The 19,056-nt window shown below is 42.9% G+C and overlaps 7 protein-coding genes across 7 annotated transcripts; 2 read left to right on the top strand and 5 right to left on the bottom strand.

Annotated features, from left to right (window-relative positions):
• Nucleotides 1-167: 167 nt before the first annotated feature.
• Nucleotides 168-829, bottom strand: VCUG_00197 (uncharacterized protein; the record flags this gene model as incomplete). The annotated part of the gene is made up of 1 exon (XM_008075027.1): nucleotides 168-829. One exon carries the CDS (start codon nucleotides 827-829, stop codon nucleotides 194-196), a length of 636 nt encoding a protein of 211 aa, XP_008073218.1. The 3' UTR covers nucleotides 168-193.
• Nucleotides 830-2,509: 1,680 nt separating this feature from the next.
• VCUG_00196 (uncharacterized protein) lies at nucleotides 2,510-3,348 on the bottom strand (the record flags this gene model as incomplete). The annotated part of the gene is made up of 1 exon (XM_008075026.1): nucleotides 2,510-3,348. One exon carries the CDS (start codon nucleotides 3,346-3,348, stop codon nucleotides 2,524-2,526), a length of 825 nt encoding a protein of 274 aa, XP_008073217.1. The 3' UTR covers nucleotides 2,510-2,523.
• A 1,895-nt stretch (nucleotides 3,349-5,243) lies between these two features.
• VCUG_00195 (uncharacterized protein) lies at nucleotides 5,244-6,287 on the bottom strand (the record flags this gene model as incomplete). The annotated part of the gene is made up of 1 exon (XM_008075025.1): nucleotides 5,244-6,287. One exon carries the CDS (start codon nucleotides 6,285-6,287, stop codon nucleotides 5,304-5,306), a length of 984 nt encoding a protein of 327 aa, XP_008073216.1. The 3' UTR covers nucleotides 5,244-5,303.
• A 917-nt stretch (nucleotides 6,288-7,204) lies between these two features.
• On the top strand, nucleotides 7,205-10,626 carry VCUG_00194 (uncharacterized protein; the record flags this gene model as incomplete). Its single annotated transcript, XM_008075024.1, has 1 exon — nucleotides 7,205-10,626. The coding sequence occupies one exon, from the start codon at nucleotides 7,205-7,207 to the stop codon at nucleotides 10,604-10,606; it is 3,402 nt and encodes a 1,133-aa protein (XP_008073215.1). The 3' UTR covers nucleotides 10,607-10,626.
• Nucleotides 10,627-10,942: 316 nt separating this feature from the next.
• On the top strand, nucleotides 10,943-14,036 carry VCUG_00193 (uncharacterized protein). Its single transcript, XM_008075023.1, has one exon. It carries the CDS (start codon nucleotides 10,952-10,954, stop codon nucleotides 13,445-13,447), a length of 2,496 nt encoding a protein of 831 aa, XP_008073214.1. The 5' UTR covers nucleotides 10,943-10,951; the 3' UTR covers nucleotides 13,448-14,036.
• Nucleotides 14,037-15,276: 1,240 nt separating this feature from the next.
• On the bottom strand, nucleotides 15,277-16,020 carry VCUG_00192 (uncharacterized protein; the record flags this gene model as incomplete). Its single annotated transcript, XM_008075022.1, has 1 exon — nucleotides 15,277-16,020. One exon carries the CDS (start codon nucleotides 16,018-16,020, stop codon nucleotides 15,277-15,279), a length of 744 nt encoding a protein of 247 aa, XP_008073213.1.
• A 2,155-nt stretch (nucleotides 16,021-18,175) lies between these two features.
• Nucleotides 18,176-19,005, bottom strand: VCUG_00191 (uncharacterized protein). The gene has a single exon (XM_008075021.1). The coding sequence runs from the start codon at nucleotides 19,000-19,002 to the stop codon at nucleotides 18,328-18,330; it is 675 nt and encodes a 224-aa protein (XP_008073212.1). The 5' UTR covers nucleotides 19,003-19,005; the 3' UTR covers nucleotides 18,176-18,327.
• Nucleotides 19,006-19,056: the final 51 nt, after the last annotated feature.

Raw genomic sequence — 19,056 nt, 5'->3', positions numbered from 1 at the left:
AAACATTTATGGTAATTTTTAATTAAACACTGATATTGATAGATTGCATTTCTTTATTGGATAGTTGGCATATTTGCAGCATACTATCGATTAAGCTGTGCAAAAAGTAAAAAGGGGGCACATACCTGAAGTATGCTGTACTTGGCATAAAATACATCAAAAACGTGCTGTTGCTGTTTATCTAGGTCTTTTATTAGAATTTAAAATAGGAGTTTACTCCGCAGTAATTCTGCCAGTCGGTCCTATCTCTTCCACCATCCTCGCCCTCCTCATTATCGCGGTGATTGGGAAGACCAAAAAATGCCTCAAGGCTCTCGTTATAAGGATTCAAGTCTCCATTAAAAATAATCGTTTTGTGTGCTCTTTTTTTCTTGTCGTCTGATATACGGATATCCTCCAAGAACGGGCTTCTCTTCCGGTTGAGACAGTTGTTTGTGTGTCCGTAGCCGCGTCGTATGCGCGATGCCGTTCTGATTGACCTGTCTGACTTGTCAAGAATAGCCTCTGCCTCCTTGAGATCGATCGACCAGTACGAGCCTTTTCCGGGCGTGCCCTTAACCTTAGGTTCCTTGTAGAAGGCCTTGTTGAGCGATAAATTGTGGCGTATGCTGTTCTGCCACCCCTGCTTGTGCATTGTGTACTCAGGATAGTTTGTAGAGATAAAATGGTATATTTCCTTGAGTGTTAGTCTATTATTTGCGCTGTTGAGAAGCGCCTGGGATATCAGTGCAGCATAGGAAATATGCTTCTTTCTTCCCGTGCGTTTGCCGGTGTCAATGTTTTTAGATGTAGACATTCTATTTTGCGCAACCCTCGTCTTTTTATACATTAAAATAAAACAAATGTGTTTAATCTGATCAATCTATCATTCTTCTGAATCATATAAACAAACAATAAGGGCGGTACCTCCGCTTAGAACGTGCTTTTGGAATGCAGCAGGCGTGTGAAAAGCAGATGTCCTTGTTTATACCCGTTTTAGCCTATTTTACTGCAAAATTTAGCGTGATATATTCCAAAAACAGCAGCATGTTCCTCATTTTGATACAGTTAACTGTAATATCTGTGATATGCATCCGAGTTTCAAACAGCTCAAAACGCGAAATCTTCCGTTCGTTCCCGTTTCAATTCTGATACCCGTCACCGTACCTCGGCATGGACAGTTTATGTCCAGGCACTGCCGTGCCTGCACGTTTTTGTAGAGCATTCAGCTCTCTTTTCAGAACTGGGCTGTCGCCATTGTTTGAAATTTCATCGAAACGGGGCGGTCTAAAAGAAATATTTTTTGTCCTTCCAAAAAATACGCTCTATCAACCATCAATCCTTCTACCGTTTATCCGCCAATTACCAACGCAGAATTGTTGAAAGATAAATAGCGCATCGCACACATCAAAAATTAACGGTGTTTGAAAGTGCTTCAACGAATAGAACGGTTAAAGCATTTAAAACGGTCCTGCTATGCAGTGGATGCACTCCATCCAGATCTCACGTACATTTGCTGTCTATACACGTTTTATCCGGTGTAACACCCATTTATCATTTCATGTCCCGCAATGATAGGACATCAGCCACTATCTCTGAACCACGCACAGTACGCTTTAACCGCCATGCCAGAATTGCGATATATGTGTACGAAAGTGGTGGAAGATAAATAGAGGCTAAAAAGATGCGGACAACAGTTAAATATCTTTTGGATAAACGGTGATTTGATATGGTTCCAAATTATGGTACTTCATCGTGGATTGCCTGCGCAAATGGTAAAAATGTGATTGTTTATGTTTTATACGTCATATTTTAATGTATGACTTTTTCTTGATTTGGAAAGTGGAACGATAAAATGTCTTTCAGGAACAAAAATAATGTAAAAACGAATAATTATGGGTGTTTTGGTCGGCCGATTTTGCTCACCAAGCTTTTTTCACTAAAAGTTCATTTGCACGATTATTTTTGTTTACTGAGCATTTCGGGTGCGCTGGGTCTATGAACTGTTGCCAATCTTTATCATCTGGCGAAGATATTACCATTTTTGTGACTGTGAGTAGCACAGAAAAATTATGTAATACGTTGTTAATACATGGCTGAAATACGAGCTCACGATGAGAATGAAACACATATCATGGTCTTTTGAGGAAACATGTATTAATGGGATGCTTTATGGGCAGCACCTACCGTATTCTAGCAAGGAGGCTCTTCACTACAACTACGATGTGTTTTCAAACGGATGTGGCAGTGCCATACGAAGAGTTCTTCCTCCCATGACGAATAAAAATTATTTTATACGCCGTAATTAGCAATTTGTGTAATTCGAGCGTGTCACATGTTGCATGCCCTGAGCTACGTGTGAAAATACGGTATCATTTTGTGAAGAAGCGTTTACAGCTCATATTCAAAATATGTTCTGGATACAGCGCAGATATCTCCTCTGTCTCTGCACTGAGCAGCGTGCTGTCCTGTCCAAAAGAAATCAACAAATATTTTCATGGTACTTTTTATTTAACCTACGATATAAGAACCGCAACTTGCTTTCTAACTTGTTTTTTCTTTCTTCTCTATCTTATAGTCACTTGCAAGTTTTTCTACTGTTATTCCGTTCTTCGCTCCCTCTCCCTCCTCAAACGCAGCACCAAAATTCATATTTTTAGGAAACTCAATCATACCCTCCTTGATCTGAGACGCATATTTGGTTTTAGAAACCGCATCGACAATGTTCTTGGCATTTTTCGTCTTTCCAGTCTCGTATTTGAGCTTGTCATCAAGTTCTATAGTATGTATTTTCTTTTCCTTTTCCTTACCGGCTTTCTCCAAATTTGTTTTTATTGCCTTCTTCAGGTCATCCACACTAATACTAGCCTTTTCCGCAGCATCATCTCCTCCCGCTTCTTCTTGGGTGTTCTCCTCTCCGCTCTCAGCTGGCGGCTTCGACTTAGCACCACCTCCGTCTGTACCGCCAACAAAGATGATAACCCGCCGCGGATGCTTTTCAAAGAAGCTTGTGCTTAACTCTTCAGCACTTGCAGCGGAGAACTTCTTCACCGCATCGTCCATAGAACCCAGGACGAGCACTCTTTCTGTTCTGAACCAGTATTGCAAGAATATGCACACGAGTATGACAAGAAACAGGAGAACATTTACTATCAGGCCGATAAGCCCTTTGAGCAGGAATGTCACCACGGCTGTTCCGATGATACCGGCCACTATCACCAGGGCCCACCACCATGCCCAGAATATGTACGTGTCGGTCATCATGAAGAACATAACCAGTACAAACACGGCATACAGCATGAAGGATAAGCCCAAGGCCACAAAACCTATAAGACGGCTAGTTTTTTTGGTGTTTTCGTCGTCGTTCATTTACAACACGGGAGAAATTATCTCATTAAATACTTTTCAGATGCACCGTAATGACCAATAACCAATTTTAAGTATTATTGAATCAGAATCTACTGCTCCTTTTAATTAACAGCATTCCAATTAGCTTATAGGGGAAGAAAAGTAATTAATTAATCATTGTGATCTGTGATATTGTGAGATGCAAATCATTAGATACGCGATTTTATTCCATATTAGTAGATATGGAGATAACAACGGTCGGTCAGACACCGAATGATTGTTTGATGCGTTGCTGATAATATGTTAGAAAGCGGTGTTATGACCGCTGGGGAGCGTGTGAAAACTGAAAGCAGAGCAGATCAATAACATATTTTAGTACAACACGCAATAATCCTCTCCTATTCTTGGTGCAAAAATGATTTTTTAGGAATCAGAGCCAATAGAATACCACTAAAGCAATTCACTGATGCCAATTCCGTGCAATGCATTGTTCTTTGATTCGTTTGCGCAGGTGTAAGCATTTTCTGCCCGTGCAATGGCACGATGAAATAGCAATAAATTCGTGTATTTTCTTCTTTGCTACTGTTCCATGTCCTATAGTACGCAACAATCTCACCCTCTGTTGAATGCTCAATTTCTAATCATATATGGTGGCTTAATTTATGGTATCTACGATTTGAATGAAATTTGGCATCTCAAAAGGGTGGTTGAACGAGTTGCTCGTGACTCACACGCTCAAATATGCAAAACGTACTGTGATGTAAAAGGATGATTCCATGGCACGTACGTGCTAGTTTTACATGTGTAATTGGCAAAATGGGTGCAAGTGCTTATCTGGCGGACAGTTCCTCTTCATCTGTGGTGCGAATGCTCGCCACAAGAAATAAACACAACTTCCTGCTCAGCAGATAATTCCTGCTTTTCAAGCACTTTTAACAGAGCAGACACGGATGGCGCTTTTCTAAAAACTAGCAATTTAAGCTGACACACCGACAAAGAGCACCGGCATGATTAGCAGTGCTGAACACAGAGAACATTCTGCAGAACAGTTTAACATTACCGATCTCCGATTGGTAATCGTAGGGGCTTCTTCAGCATATCAATGCTTTTTACGGTGCGCTATCTATCATTTCAACATGATCATGATTTAAACGATTGATCGATTATCAAATTCGATGGCTCACCGTGATATTACTTATCACGTCCATTTACCATGAAAGGGTGTCATCAAGCGTACCATAACGGTACAAAAATGTATTTGCCATCCTTACTCGCTTTATTATGCCTTTGTAAACGAGGACATTGCGTTACAAATGGGACTGTGAATGGATTCACACACTTTTTCCGTAAAGTGGAATAACACGTAGAAGGAAATTTAATCACAATTTGGACGGGGTGCGTTGTTTGAATGGCGCATTCTGGTTAATACGCGATAATGCATGCCATTTTATGTTCTCGCCACCAATCAAGAGTGTTCAAACCAATCGATCATGAAAGGAGCATCTCCGTATTCCTTAGCGGTGATCCATCGAACAACGTTGATAAACGCAGAGATGATTCGATCTACTTGCACAGAACTGTGCTTGTCCCTTGTAAAGCAATGTTTTCACTCGTAGTGCCGATCACTGATGACTAAAAAAGGGGAAAGAATCAGATGCGAACAAATTGTGGTTGGCATTGATCTTACAGCACGGACGCATGTCATGCGCACCAAATATTCTGCCTGTGCAATGGCAACGTGTTAAATCACACCACACGTAAAACCTTGCATTGAACGGGCCAGTCTTTTCGGCCGCACGTGCGATTTTGAACAGCAAACAGTTTAAAAAAGAGGTGTGGGATGTTTAGACAGAAGTAACACGTCCACATTCCCTGCCCGCCCACCAGACAGGATATGAACGCCTCGTCAAGCAACTGAGCGTACCATCGTTTAATTACACCATCTAAATGCAACGTATTCGTGTTATATGCCGGTCTCAGCTTACACAATAAATGTTTTCCATCACATCTCTTTCATCTCCACCCAAGAACTCAACGACCCAGCATATATTTTTAATTTCCTGTTCCTTCAATTTGAGATAGCAGTACACGCACGACAAGTCGTTAAAGACCGAAAACGACCGGTAATACACTTTGAGAACGTAAAACTGCAGTCCGTTCAGCAAATCCTTTGCCACGAGTGTCTCTCGGTACGCCGTCTTACCGATAATTGCCTTCAGATCATCAATCGTGTTGCATTCTGCCAAGCTGTGGATTGACCGGGTATCAAGATCATTCACATCCGGGAAAAGTTTCTTTCGGTTGTCGGCCGTGATATTCGTGTGCATGGTGTTCAGCACTATTTCTATGATTTGAATGCTGCCCATCACCTCAAGCACGCTTTTCATGAATCCCATATCACCGTTCACTTGGCTGTAGAAATCCTCGATGTGGTATTTCATGAGCATTCTCTTGATTATCTGGAAGTTGTTCTTTTCAATGTTGTTCTCAACGTTTATCTTGTCGAAGTAGCGGCTCAGGAAGGTCTCATCGATGACGAACTTCTTCACTTCCCGCATATCGTTGCTGAACTTGAGTGCATTCAGTTCTACAAAGAAGCCCAGCTCCTCTTCCGGCTCCTCCGGATTTGACATCCTGTATATAAACGACTCTATCTTGTAGCTTTCAAGGAAAAACGTGAGCAAAACCTTCAAGCACCCATCACTCCTCCGATATATCTCGTTGAACTCGTGTTTAAAGGCCCTGTCCAGCGATAATATCAGATTCATCTTGCTCTTCTCCATGCTGTCCGACAGGTACTTGCTGTACGTCGTGCCCTGCAGCTTGACAATCACGTCGTCTATGTTATCGCTCTGCAATAACGCTTTGTATTCCGACGATTTGAGGATGCGCGACACTCTGCCATGCACCTCCGAGAGGATGTAGCCGTGGTCGTCGTTTTCTTTGTATTCGTTTTGCATTCCAAGGGTAAGCAAAAATTGGTTTATAGATCGGTTGGCAGCGCATCAAGCAAAGAACATGGTCCGAGCGTTAGCTTAACGCTTCTTCAAGCCATAAATTGTGTATGAAGGGCAAGAAACTGTGCCTCACACCGCTATTTCTTCGTTTCATTCGAGCGGCTGGCCAAGGAACCCTACGTTAAGGTAAATTGTTTGTGTGAGGAAATAAAAATAATTTGCAAACAAATTGATAAGGTGGTAATTTATGTTTACTTCTGCTCAGCACACGGTTTTTGCTACCAAAATGCGAGGCATTCCCTGAAAAGAGAATTAAACTATTTTTGTTTACCAAAAAGTTGTTCATTCGTTTCTAAATGCAATTACGTTACTGCCATATTCACAGAACAATGTTTAACACGATTTGATCGGGTAGCGTGCGTATAAAGCAGAAGGACCCCTGTCACCAGCATGTGTTCATTTTATGCGCAATTTGAGTTAAATTCCTATAAAAACTAAATTTGCCCGTTACCTTGGTTGCTCCTATCTGCACACATCCCTGTCCTTTGAATGAGCACTTTATAACATACTCATCATTGGTACCTCCCTGTCCTTTGAATGAGCACTTCATAACATACTCATCATTGGTACCTCCCTGTCCTTTGAATGAGCACTTCCTCTTTTTACCTATCGAAGCGTAGGTGCAACTGCCGTATCAAGCAAATTTACCCTTTGTCATCCATCACTACGTTGCTTTTCGTTCTTTTTTTGGGTGTTCTGATTTTCAGGACATCTCCATCTTTTTCGCCGCTAGCACGGCACATTACCACACCTAACGGACACACATCATTGAACATCCCGCTACGCCACTCGCTGCACGGTCACAGCTATCGTTCTCCGATGCACGCTCATTTAACCGTTCGCTTTTTTTACCCCATCACATGCAGACCGCTCTTCACACCAAGACCAAGATTCTCCAGGCAATCCTACAAATACGATCTTATCCTTTCACTTCCCACGATCTCATCGCTATCAAACAGAAAGTGCACCGCATATCCTTAAAGGAGCTTACGGTTCGGCACATAAAACATATTTTTCTTGAATTCGTGCGTGTCAGGAAATTTAGAAATTCTGAGATGCAGTTCGTGCTGGAAGAGCTTTTAAACGTGGTAGGTCTGTTTGACGAGCTGGATGTTGTTGGTGAATGCGTGATAGAACTGTTGTATGAGAATGACAGGCATGTTTATGATGTGTTGAGGGCACATTTTGCTGTTTTGTATGAAATAATGGAGCGGTACGGCGAAAACGTGGAGGATAGCGTTGTACAACGCTTTAGTGAGGGCATGGACGGACTGGGCGTACAGGTAAGGAGCGCTGTGGATGATACCACCAATGTTTCGGGTGGTAGCGCTGATCATGGGCGGTTGAACCGAGCGCAGCCCTGCCTGTCGCACAGGACGGGAAAGAAAATCTTCTATGAGCTGTTCATCGCGCTTTCGCACTTCAAGAATAAGCAGCTTGTGTTTTTTCTCAGGCCAAAGTTTGTTTCCCTTGTGGGCAAAAAGCCTCTGAAACAGCTTTATCTGCAGCACAAGATGTACGTGGTCGTACCGGAGTGTCTCAATTTGGAGGTTCCGACGGAAAGAGCGCTTTTTGCACTTAATCACAAGGACCTTGCATCTTTTGTGTATGCTACGGTGTTTGATCCGTACCTGTTCCAGATCAATCCTGCCCAGGACATTTTCTATGAGAGCGTTTTCTTTCTGTTCCTGTATTTTGACTGCGAGCCGATGATGGAAGACTTGGGGATGCAAATGTTTGGAAGGATGGTTGGTGAAAATGAAATTGTGGGCATGGTTGAGCATGTGGAACAGGAGGAGAAGTGCGGCGAAAACGCGTCCTCACACATCAAGCACTGCTGTGAAAGACTTATGAGGTACGATGCACGTGCCAAAGACGTGGTAAGACAGAAGTTCGCCCGTTTCAATGCAAGCGCAGATGTGCTAGACTTTGATAACAAGCACCTGATACTCCGCAGCTTTCCGCTCAACAAACGTTCAATCGGCAAGTTCCTCAGCAACAACTCGCCGGTGCTGAAAGAGTACCTTAAAACGTTTGATTTTGCTAATTTGGACCTTTTGGGCGCACTCAGAACGTTTCTCAAGAATTTTTATCTGCCGACGGAGAGCCAGGCAATCAACAAAATACTTAGCGCATTCAGTGAGAGGTACTATGAGTGCAATAAGGATGAGTTTGGAAGTGATGGAAAGGATCTGGATGATATTGTGTGTGGGGATGGCGCGGATGTAAAGTGTGTTAATGGGATTGTTGGGGATGGGGGTGCTGGCGGGGAAGAAAGCAACGAGGATGAGCTGACAGAGGGGGGAGGGAGTGAGGCGGAACATGACAGGAGAAATGGTGGTGTAGCAGACAGCAAAGGTAGAAGGACACGCAACAAAAAGCATGGTGACAAAAAGATGGAAGGTGGTAACGTGGGAAGGGATGCACAAAATGGAGAAAAGCCTGGTGTTTTGACCAATGAAGTGCAGGGCGTTTACGAAATTGCGGATCAAAAAAACATCGGGGATTTGATGAACAATAGCAAAATGCACGCTGCTAAGGACACGGCTAAAACGGGAACAAAGAGCACGGCATTTGATTTCGATAGCGTAGACATCCTCACATTTTGCATACTCTGCCTGAACACAGACCTGCACAACGTTGCGATCCGTGTAAAAACGCTGAAGCTCAGTTTCATAGACCGGGCAAGAAAGTGCAATCTGAGCTATTTTTTCACAGACAGGTATCTTTCGTACGTGTACGACAGCGTGAGGAGGGATCCTTTGGTGACAGATAGTCATTTCATACACAATCTGGAAACGTACCGTGCATACTATCAGATGATAAATCACAGTTCGTTTTGTACGATAGAGCGGATGAATGTGTGTCTGCCGTGTAAGAGGGCAATAATTCGGAATATGTGCGCACAAAGCCAGGAGAGAGTGTTTAAGATGGCACCTGACGATGTCATACGAATAATCAGGTTTGGTGGAGATGCCATGGCTATGATTGCGTACTGTGTATGGTACGGTGACAGGATCAGAAGAGAAAGGGTGGACAGCTTTTTCAGGATATTTTACGCTGGGTTGGAGATGATAGAGGCAGATGACAGCTGGGATGCAAGGAATTGGCAGGATGGGGAGAACCCGTACGTGTTTCTGAAATATCCTCTGACAATTTTGAACAAGTACAAGGGGAAAAACGAAAATTTCTTTTTCAAACGCAGTCGCGAGGCCGATAAGATGAAAACTACGCTGTATAAAGTGATAGGAAGCAGCAGAGATGCGGTGTTCCGCCATTTCATTGAGGAAAATGCTGCGTGCAACCTGAATGTTCTGGTGAGAAAAAACGTGTTTCGACTTGACATACTCGATGAGAATGTTCTGGGAATGGTGATAAGCGAGGAAACGTTGAATACTGCAAAAGAATTGGAAATGTACGACCTTTTCTACCGCATGCTGAATTTGAGGGACTTTACGGATTACATTTTGAGGAATGATTGGATAGAGGTGGACAGGGTAGAGAGGAAATGGATCAACAAGGACGTGATAATAAGAAGAGAGGAGATCGGTGAGGACATGTTCTGTTACTTGAATGGAAATGTCAATTTGCTCGTTTATTTCGGGAAGTGCAAATCAGTTTTTAACCTGGAGTGGCTCGAGCACATTGTCAAGGACGGTCAGAAGTGCTATATGGAGAGAATTAATGTTAAGGATGACAGGCTGATGTTCATGGTTGGTGTCCTGGACTGTTTGATCAATTATGAGCGCTGCACAGGTGAGGACACGAACAACGGTGGTACAGAAGGGAAGAATGATGGCAATGACACGATGGTTAACAGCATTCCAATTTCGAATGCTGGGCCGGTCGCGGATGTCGAACAAAGGCATGATGCGGTCAATCCGTACGAGTATCTTATAAATCAGATGGCAAGCAGGCTTGATAAGGACGAAAGAACAGTTCTTGTGAAGAACATAAAGAAGATCATCGCGTTGCTTTCCCTTTCTCTCCCTCTGATCGTCAAAATTGTGAAACTGCCAGTGTCCGATGCCCTGGGCAAGGAGTTGGCAAAGGTCTTCATGAAGCGGATCAAGTACAAGAACGTGTGTGCGAGCGAATGCGAGCATAAGATTGATGTGGATGGAGTGGTCGAGTACATCCGGGCGAAGGGCTGGGAGAGTGTCGATAAAGAGGCGAGCGAATTAACAAGCGAAGCGACGAAAGTGTCGGTAGAAGACGTGGGCATGAGTAAGGGACAAAATGAGAACGAGCTTGATATTTGATTGTGTGTGAATAAAGACGATTTGTAACTTTGTTTTGGGACGGGTTGCTGCTCGTTATGATAAGAAATACTGGCAAATCTGCTTTTCTCTTCCGAGTAGACTCTTTTTCTGGATCTGTGTGAGCCTGTCGTATGTTTCCGTTGTGCAGGTTTACGTCTCACCATGCCTTGACTCAGGATTAAATTTGTTTCATACAACGATTTAAGCTGCCCGGCACCTCGAAACGAGCAAAGAATTTGGAAAAAGCGCCCCATGGACCGCATACATTCCTTAACACATCGGGATGTACTTCAAATCAGTCCTGTACTAAATATTTTTGTTTTGTTGCCCCTACAAGCGAAGAGAATGAGTTCGTTAGAAAAGGTCACAGAGCTATACGAAGACTATCGGACGGGAAAGAAGCTTACGAGTGCGGACATAGTGTACTTAAACAATGTTCTTGCCGACAAGCCTAACATGTACGTCCGTTCTCTGCTGACGGCGTTCATACGGCAGCTGGTATTGGACGGTGAAATTACCTTAACACCCGAGCTGATGCACCAGATCGTACAGGGTCTCAAGTTCAACGAGTACGTGAACGTTGATATGGCCATGGAGTACTCGTCGTATTACAACGATTTGCAGAACGTGATATTCGGCGTTTTCAGGGACAACATGAATTTGCCTTTTGTCAAGGCGGAAATGAACCGACTCGTTGAGAACGTGGCATTTGATAAGATGGGAGTGAATCTCATATTTGAGACGGACGTAACACCAAAGAACCATTTGTTGTGCGTGTTGAAGGATCTGAAGGAGGACGAGGAGCTGATTACTGCTTTTCATACCGGCAAGAATGAGATACAGCGAGAATATTTGTTGAAAATGTTCATGAGGCTCAAGCGGAAGATCCTTGAGAACAACTCACGGATCTACATGACGTGCGTGGCTGAGATTAACGAGATACTGCGGATGAGCGACCTAGATTTGATAAACGTAAAGTTTGAGCTCACAGAGAATCATCTTAAGTACCTGAACGCGTTATGTGTCGACGTTTCGAGTTCATTGCAGACGTATGCTATTCTGGAAAAGCATGGTATTATGGCCGATGCGTTCTATGCAATGGAACAAACGGTGGACACGGGCAAGATGATGCTGCCTGTCGATCTGCGCCTGATGAACCAGGTGCTCAAGATTTTGGCCAAGGCCACCAGAGCAGATAAATGTGCAGAAAACAAGAACATTGAGCTGATGGTGGGCGCACTGTTCTCAGTTCTTCCGAACGAAACGAAAGGCACGGTGTGCAGAATACTGGCCAACTACGATGAGAAGGACGATCGTAAGATCATAATTGGGAAACTTACCGAGAATATCGGCGCGTTGTACGATATTTATGGTCGGGAGGACGGTGGATATGAGTTTGTGACGGGATTCGTTTATTTTGTGAAGCGATGCGTGTGTGGGAACGGAGGAAGGAAAGGAGGTGAGGTGGCCGAAGATGAGATAAACGAAGACGAGGACGAAAGCGGTGGAGCGATGGCCGTGCGCAGCAGGGAAAAGAGCAAGTCTAAGGAAGAAAGCGCGGGCACTGCAGACCGGGAGGACAACTTCGAGTACAAAAATGTTGTTAAGAACGTGATTACGGACGATAGCACCAAAATTTTGAACACCAAGATCATCGATTTCATAATTTTTGTGATAAGGACGGAGAACACGGAGATAATACGCTCAGTGCTGCAGGTATTGCTGTACGTGGACGTGCGCTTTGTTTACGATAAGCTGCTCAGGCAGCAGAATTACATAAAGAAGGCGCTCATCAAGGACTACGTCGTTAACAACCTGTTGATCGGTATTTTCATGGACGTGGAGGTGCCCGAGCTGCGCGCATTTGATTATGGGCTGCTTGCGCGTATGATCACCGTTCCATGCGACGACTTTTTCAAGTTTTTTAAAAAATTTGACTTTGCCGTAATCGTCCTGTTCCTCAACGAGGATCTTCTCGAGCAGATAGGAAACAACAAGAAGGAAGGCTTTGCGTTTTTGCTCGACCACAGTGGTGAGATGAGCATTTGCCGTTTTGTGGAGCGCAATTTGAGTTTTCTTGTTTCGCTTGAGAATCGCGATGTGCTCGTGCTGGTGGACAGGGTGATGGACAAGATAAACGTTAAGGATGTGCATGTTGTGCTGCAGAACATGAAGATGCGCAGGTATGTGGGCGAGTACTACAACATCCTTGCGAAGAAGATGGTCTATGAGAACGACGGCAATATTGTGGACTTGAATGAAAGCATAGAACTGATGAACGAGAACACGCGCACGAGTTACTGCAGGCTTTTGAAGATAAAGATGGTCCTTGGTGATGATATCTCGAGGCACATAGTGCCGCTGCTCTCTTACAATTCGGCATGCATCGATGATCTGATTACGTTTTACTATGTGTGCACGGGCAAAGATGTAAAAAGCGTGAATACGCTGCTTTACAGGGCCTTTTCCAAAAAGGACAGCAGCCTGTTCATTCTGCACTACGATGAGGCCGACAACTTCACGCGATATGCGCTTTTCAACGCTCTGGAAGAGGAGTTGGATGATAGGGTGAAGAACATTGTTGTTAGGCAGATCGGTGACATCCTGGGACAGGAAAGGATTGATGCGCAGAGCGTTGAGCTGTTGAAGATGTGCATAGTTACGTTGTTGAGATGCAAAGACGTTGATGATGCGGTGATGATGTTTGATGAGTGTGTGATTGATGAGGTTAAGGATTTGGTGAGGATGCTGGTCAAGAAGAATTTGGTAGAGAGGGGCACATGCTACGTTAAGGGAGAGGAGGATGACGAGATGAAGTATTTGCTGGGTAGGATGCTGTGATGGCCCGTTCATCGGTGAGAGTGGCTGGCCGGGTGTAGTTCAATGGACTGGATGGGTCGGCAGGGCGAGCCATGCGGTTAAGGCGCATAACGCATTATGCAGGCTGTGTGGTAATTTAAGTGTTTTACCGACCGCTTCTTTGGTTGGTCGGCATCACGCGTCCTTTTTGTGGTGTTCCATTTTTCTGCCCGTTTTGGATAAATCGGTAGGTAAAGGGCATGAGAGAAGCGATGGGTGTGGTGGTGCTGAGGCGAATTCGTAATTTTTTACGGTTCGCTTTCAAAACGATGCACGTTGGTGTGGAGCGAATAAATTGATTGGTGTTACTCACAAAGGATTTTATTTAGCGTTGACGTGGGATGAAATGATTTTAACGGTTTTAGACGGGTCTGGCGGGTAATGCGGATTCTCCGTGGCCTGTGGTGTTTCTTCAGTTGGTTGAAAACCCTTAACGGGGAGTGACCGCGATTGAGCAGCACGCACTTGTGCGTATTCTGGTGCAGTATGCGAGAATTAACCGTGGAAGCGTTGTTGTGAAGGTGGGAAGAACAGCGATCCGATCACGGTGATATGATTTGGAAGAATCTACCGTGTGATACGCCTGGTGTATCACTGATTTTGTCTTTCATAGTGTGAGGCGCGTTCTTAAACACTTTTTCGCAGGAGTGTGCACCATGAACGCATGCACGAATCCGACCGTTTCATTGGTCTGGACCTCACCAAGTGATCAATTGCCCGAATTTTGAACGAATCAGAAGAAGTGCATGGTCTGAGAGCTGAGGAAATGTTATGATCACGATTCGTCTCATGTAATTATTACTTAGATCAGATCTTTTTGTTCGTCACAGAAGATCTAAAAGCTTTCGTTTCGTATTGCTCATCAACCAAATCTGAAGAGGATACGATGGCTCTGTTAGAAAATGAGTGACTGTTGTCACTGAGCATACACGTGCTGGAATGCTTAGATACATTTCTACCAACAGCACCGTGCAGAGTGAGCGGTCTGAACGCGCAGCAACGGGTCCTAACAAGACACGATTTTATGGTTTACCATTTCTGTGTTTCCTAGGATCTTTGAACTGTTTCTGTGATAAAATGTACCAACTCAGCGCCTTAGGAACGTTTTTCAGGTAAATTAGCTTTGCTGGTTCGCACGTGCTTTATATGCTCGTGCAAAGGATGATAACACGTAACATGTTCTTTCATCTTTGTGTTCACCAATTCTGCATTTGTTAAAGGATTTGTACCCCGCTTGAACGAAGAAAGTGCTCTAAAACGCAAGCAACACGAGAGGAACTCTCTCCCAAACCGGACAGAATTGCAGAAACGTGCCTTTTTGTACATTTGGTGAACTTAAAAAGAAGAACATGTCTTATAAATTTGGATGATTCGTTTGCTGCATCTTTAGACACGGGCTCAAGCAATTATTAAAAATATTTTGACCAGTCTTTAACTATGCTGTACTTATCGTGCTTCTACCACGAATTCGGTGTTATTGGTCTTTGTTTTTGAAGTGGGGCTTATTTGTTTAGAGCATCACCAAATCTGTGGCTGCGCATCTACCACAGGAGTACTCGCTCAACAAATATTTTTACAGGTAACACGCAGTGTTTTAGGATCTTCACAAGACACCATTTGAACAATGGGCAGATCAATTTCCACCTCGTGCACCATGCATTACGTGTTGACATGGCCCGATGAGAACATACCGTGCTGTTTCGTGGCCGTGGAACTGCTGCCGGCATGTTCCTTTAAATCAACTTATCTCAGCACACTTGTACTGCAACCATTGAATACGTCAATAGCCTGAATATTTAATTTTTCTTTAATTAAAAGAGCTGTTTGAAATATGTCAGTGTCTTGAACAACCACTCTTTCAACCGATTATACGACGTGATCACCTGCTGTGTCTCAGCATTTATCTTATTAAAATTATTGGCGTAGTCGTTTTGGTTCTTCTTATCCTTCGTAGACTTCATCTTCACAAGATCTAAAGACATCCTGGAAAGCAGATCCTTTAGTTTTACATGATCTTCCTTCAAGTACATCTTGGCTCGTTCCACATATACCTGTATCTTCCTGAGCTCGTCAGAGATCATTTCTTTCAGGCTTTCAAACACTTTCAGAATGTCGCGCATCGTCTTGTACAGCATGCACGGGTCTGGCATTAGACGCTGTCTGTTATCAAAGAAGTCCTTTATTCTGTCCCACGGCTCGGCAATGCCCTGGTACTCGAATATCCTCTTGATTTGGTCGCCCAGTTCCGGATTGCTCTGCATCAGCGAGTCTATGGGAGATTCCTTGGGAGATACAACCCTAGAAGTTGTCTTTACAACGCTCTTCATCACAGGAAATGATGCTATTACTTCTCGTGTTGGTAACGTAGTGGGCTGCTGGTTTGCCGGCCTGGGACACACCTGCACGAGACCATTCTGTGTATTAGTGTAGTAGCATCCTGTCTGCGGATCTGCTTGCGTGTACATTGGTGGATGCCCTTTGTTCGGATCGTACGTGTAAACAGGTGCTGCTTGTATATAAATTGATCGTAGAAGAATCAGAGTAACAAAGAACATGTATTATCATAATTGTGTTAAACTTTAAATGAGAAAACACTTAACACATGTTTTACCTTCAAGTAAAAACTGTTTCGGTCGTGATTGCGACGGTTGCTACTGAGCAACGCGTATGAGGATGGGACAACCAGCTTGTTAACAGAGTTTAAGAATAGTAATGAATGGATTGCTGTGTTCTTTGGGATTAAGACGATTTACGGTATTTTGCTGTAGCTTGTGGTCCTTACGGTAAAACAGGCATCACATCTATTAATTCGCATCATCATTAACTACTCGTCGTAAACCATGCGTAACACGTGCAATAAACGGTTTTCTACACTTCCTTTGCGTACAAACAGCTGTGATGAAACTGTTATTGTCGAATCAGGTATCAACCCACTTCAAATACCGAACTATTAATTGGTTATTTCCTGTCTCACGTGCGCAAATGATACCGCTGAGCCTGTAACACTAAAATAGTGTTTCATGGTGAGAAGTGGATAGTATGACGAGCAGTAGGTAAATTCATTATTTATTACATGACGGGAATTAATGACGAAATGATTAGACAGTGGACAAATAATTGTTCAAAATAATGATTGAGGATAGAACCATTCTATTTACTTGCATGTGGATTATCAGACGTGCGGGTCTGCTATCAAAGTATCACATTCACCATCTTTACCCGGTACCTAGGCCGAAGAGGCATTGCAAATCGCACATACCTAATCACAGTTCTATTAATTTACATTTCATTACCGGTGTACCGTTTTATTGCAGGAGGAGAGCAAACCTTTGCACCGCATTACATCCTTTTACACACCTCGCACCATGTAGCAGTTTGGAGTTAGCGAACAGGTAAAATAACACGCTCTCAACCATCTACTCATAGCAACAATTGCAGGACATACCAATAAATATAAAATATGGAATTACGGTAAAACATCTGCTAACAACGAAATTTTAAATGATATTCTCGTTGGTGTAGCTGAGATACAAAGTCGAACTGCAGATGAAATACAACTGCTGTAGAATGACGAGCAAGTGGTGGAAATGTTGCATCACACCATCTGCATATTGCGCTAATCCCATGAACTGTACAAAACAGTCATAAATAAACACATTTAGCGCGACTTATTGAATCATAGACGTGAACACAATCGCTCCCACGTTCTATCCGTTCATTGAATTCTGGTTCAATGGAACGGTACTAAATACATTAATCATGTCAATCCGATAGAAATAAAGTTTCAAAGCCGTTTTACATCAATTTGCAGGCTTTGTTTGAGTTTATTCGAACCAAAGGTAATTATTAATAACAGGCATAGGGGCTGCTCCAGTTTGTACGCCAGCATTACGTTTGATGCCTGCAGAGTTTTTCGCCCAAGTTCTTCAACATCGCACGTGGTGCAAAGCAGCACGGATTACTAGTGCTAAGAATCAAAACAGAGGTAGTATACAATGCAAAGACTTATCTCTAGCTGCAGGAATGAGAAAGATGTTTAGATTGGTGCCATATCAAATGCTTTACCTGCCATTTTCTATTTAAAGTACGGCTGTTTGTTTCGTACCAATTACTTCTTTTCATAGGGTCTAAACATCCATACCGTGAATTGCTCATAGATGAAAACGCTAATATCTAGCAATAAACGCCGTAGTTTCAACGATTCATAGATGTTAAACACTACATCGCGTTTATTATGGTGCAGTTGCGGTTTGCTGCTTCTTCAAATACTTCTAAAGCACGAATTGTGATTATTGAGCAAGAAATTAAAAAAATTGGAATACATCGAAGTATGCTGGAACGAGCTGTTGTGTTGTGGTAAAATAGTGCATGGCGTATTTTCAATTGCATGGAGATCCTACTTCCTGAATGGTAGATACTTTCCTAACAGCCACGTTTAACAGCACCAATACATCACTGTGTGATAAACAATAATTTAATTACACTTTTTTGTGAAACGCTCATATCCCGTATCGTGGCACTACCGGTTCAGAAGGCTTTTATCTAATTTTTTATATGCAATGAACAGTCGTGACAGAAAAACAGATCTATAAAGAACTCTATGTACTGTCTTCAGAACTAATACCATAGACCAAAGGCTAGGTCTGCGCTCGGTCCTAGCAGACTGGAAAAGCTTACCTGCTTGGGTAGTGTTGAATGTGTAGGCAGAGAAATAAATCTACGATAATAGGAACAATCAGAACATTCAACGTGACATGACATACAAAATACGTTCTTTAATGAAATATACGGCATTATTCCGAGCTTTTGAGTAACAAATGCACCTGTAAAATAAAAATAGAGTATTAGAACATGTGTTATGTTCAATTCCTTATAGATTCATCCAAATTACTATCACTCACATCATTTTCTTTCTTTTCTAGGAGTTCTTCTTTACATTTTGTGATGTTCAATATTCCGCACGATATGCATTTAAACTTTCGGTCAAAGAACTGGTTAGGGAAGACCAATCCATTGTGGGCAAAACACTTCTCGCAGATGAGAGCACACATTTGCTGTGGATTATCGCCGAGTATGATATCTGTTAGTTTGTCCGCCATGCTTCGTGTTGATATTATTGATTCGGTGCTGGTCGGTTTTTTTTTCGCCGATTTGTCATACTTTTGCACGATCTTCAATGTTTCTATGTAATCCACATCTCTTTTCAGCTGCTCTATCTGCTCAATCTGCGTTTTCTTCATCTTTTTCAGCAAATTTTCGTTATAATCTATAAATTTGGAGAAGACAAGGTACAAAGTCGTTTGAGTCAGGACAAACGATACAATGGGCAGCCCTAGAAATAGAAACGAAAATTCATAATAATGGAGAAGCACAGCAGTAAACGGCACGAGCAGCAAATAAATCACTCCAATTACAAATGAATAGTACGACTTCTGTTTTCTTAGGTGGTTTATCTTCTGCGACCGCTTTTCAATTCGTTCATCAAGGTTAAATAACTGTTCGCGTAACGACAGCTTTCGTGAAAATATGTTGCCCATAAGGGGTGCCGCGTAATTCAGGCATTAAAAATTTTTATGTTCGTTGATGTTCTT

This window comes from Vavraia culicis (assembly GCF_000192795.1).
Source record: "Vavraia culicis subsp. floridensis unplaced genomic scaffold supercont1.2, whole genome shotgun sequence".
NCBI classification, from domain to species: domain Eukaryota; kingdom Fungi; phylum Microsporidia; family Pleistophoridae; genus Vavraia; species Vavraia culicis.
This window is presented reverse-complemented; position numbering and strand designations above follow the sequence as displayed.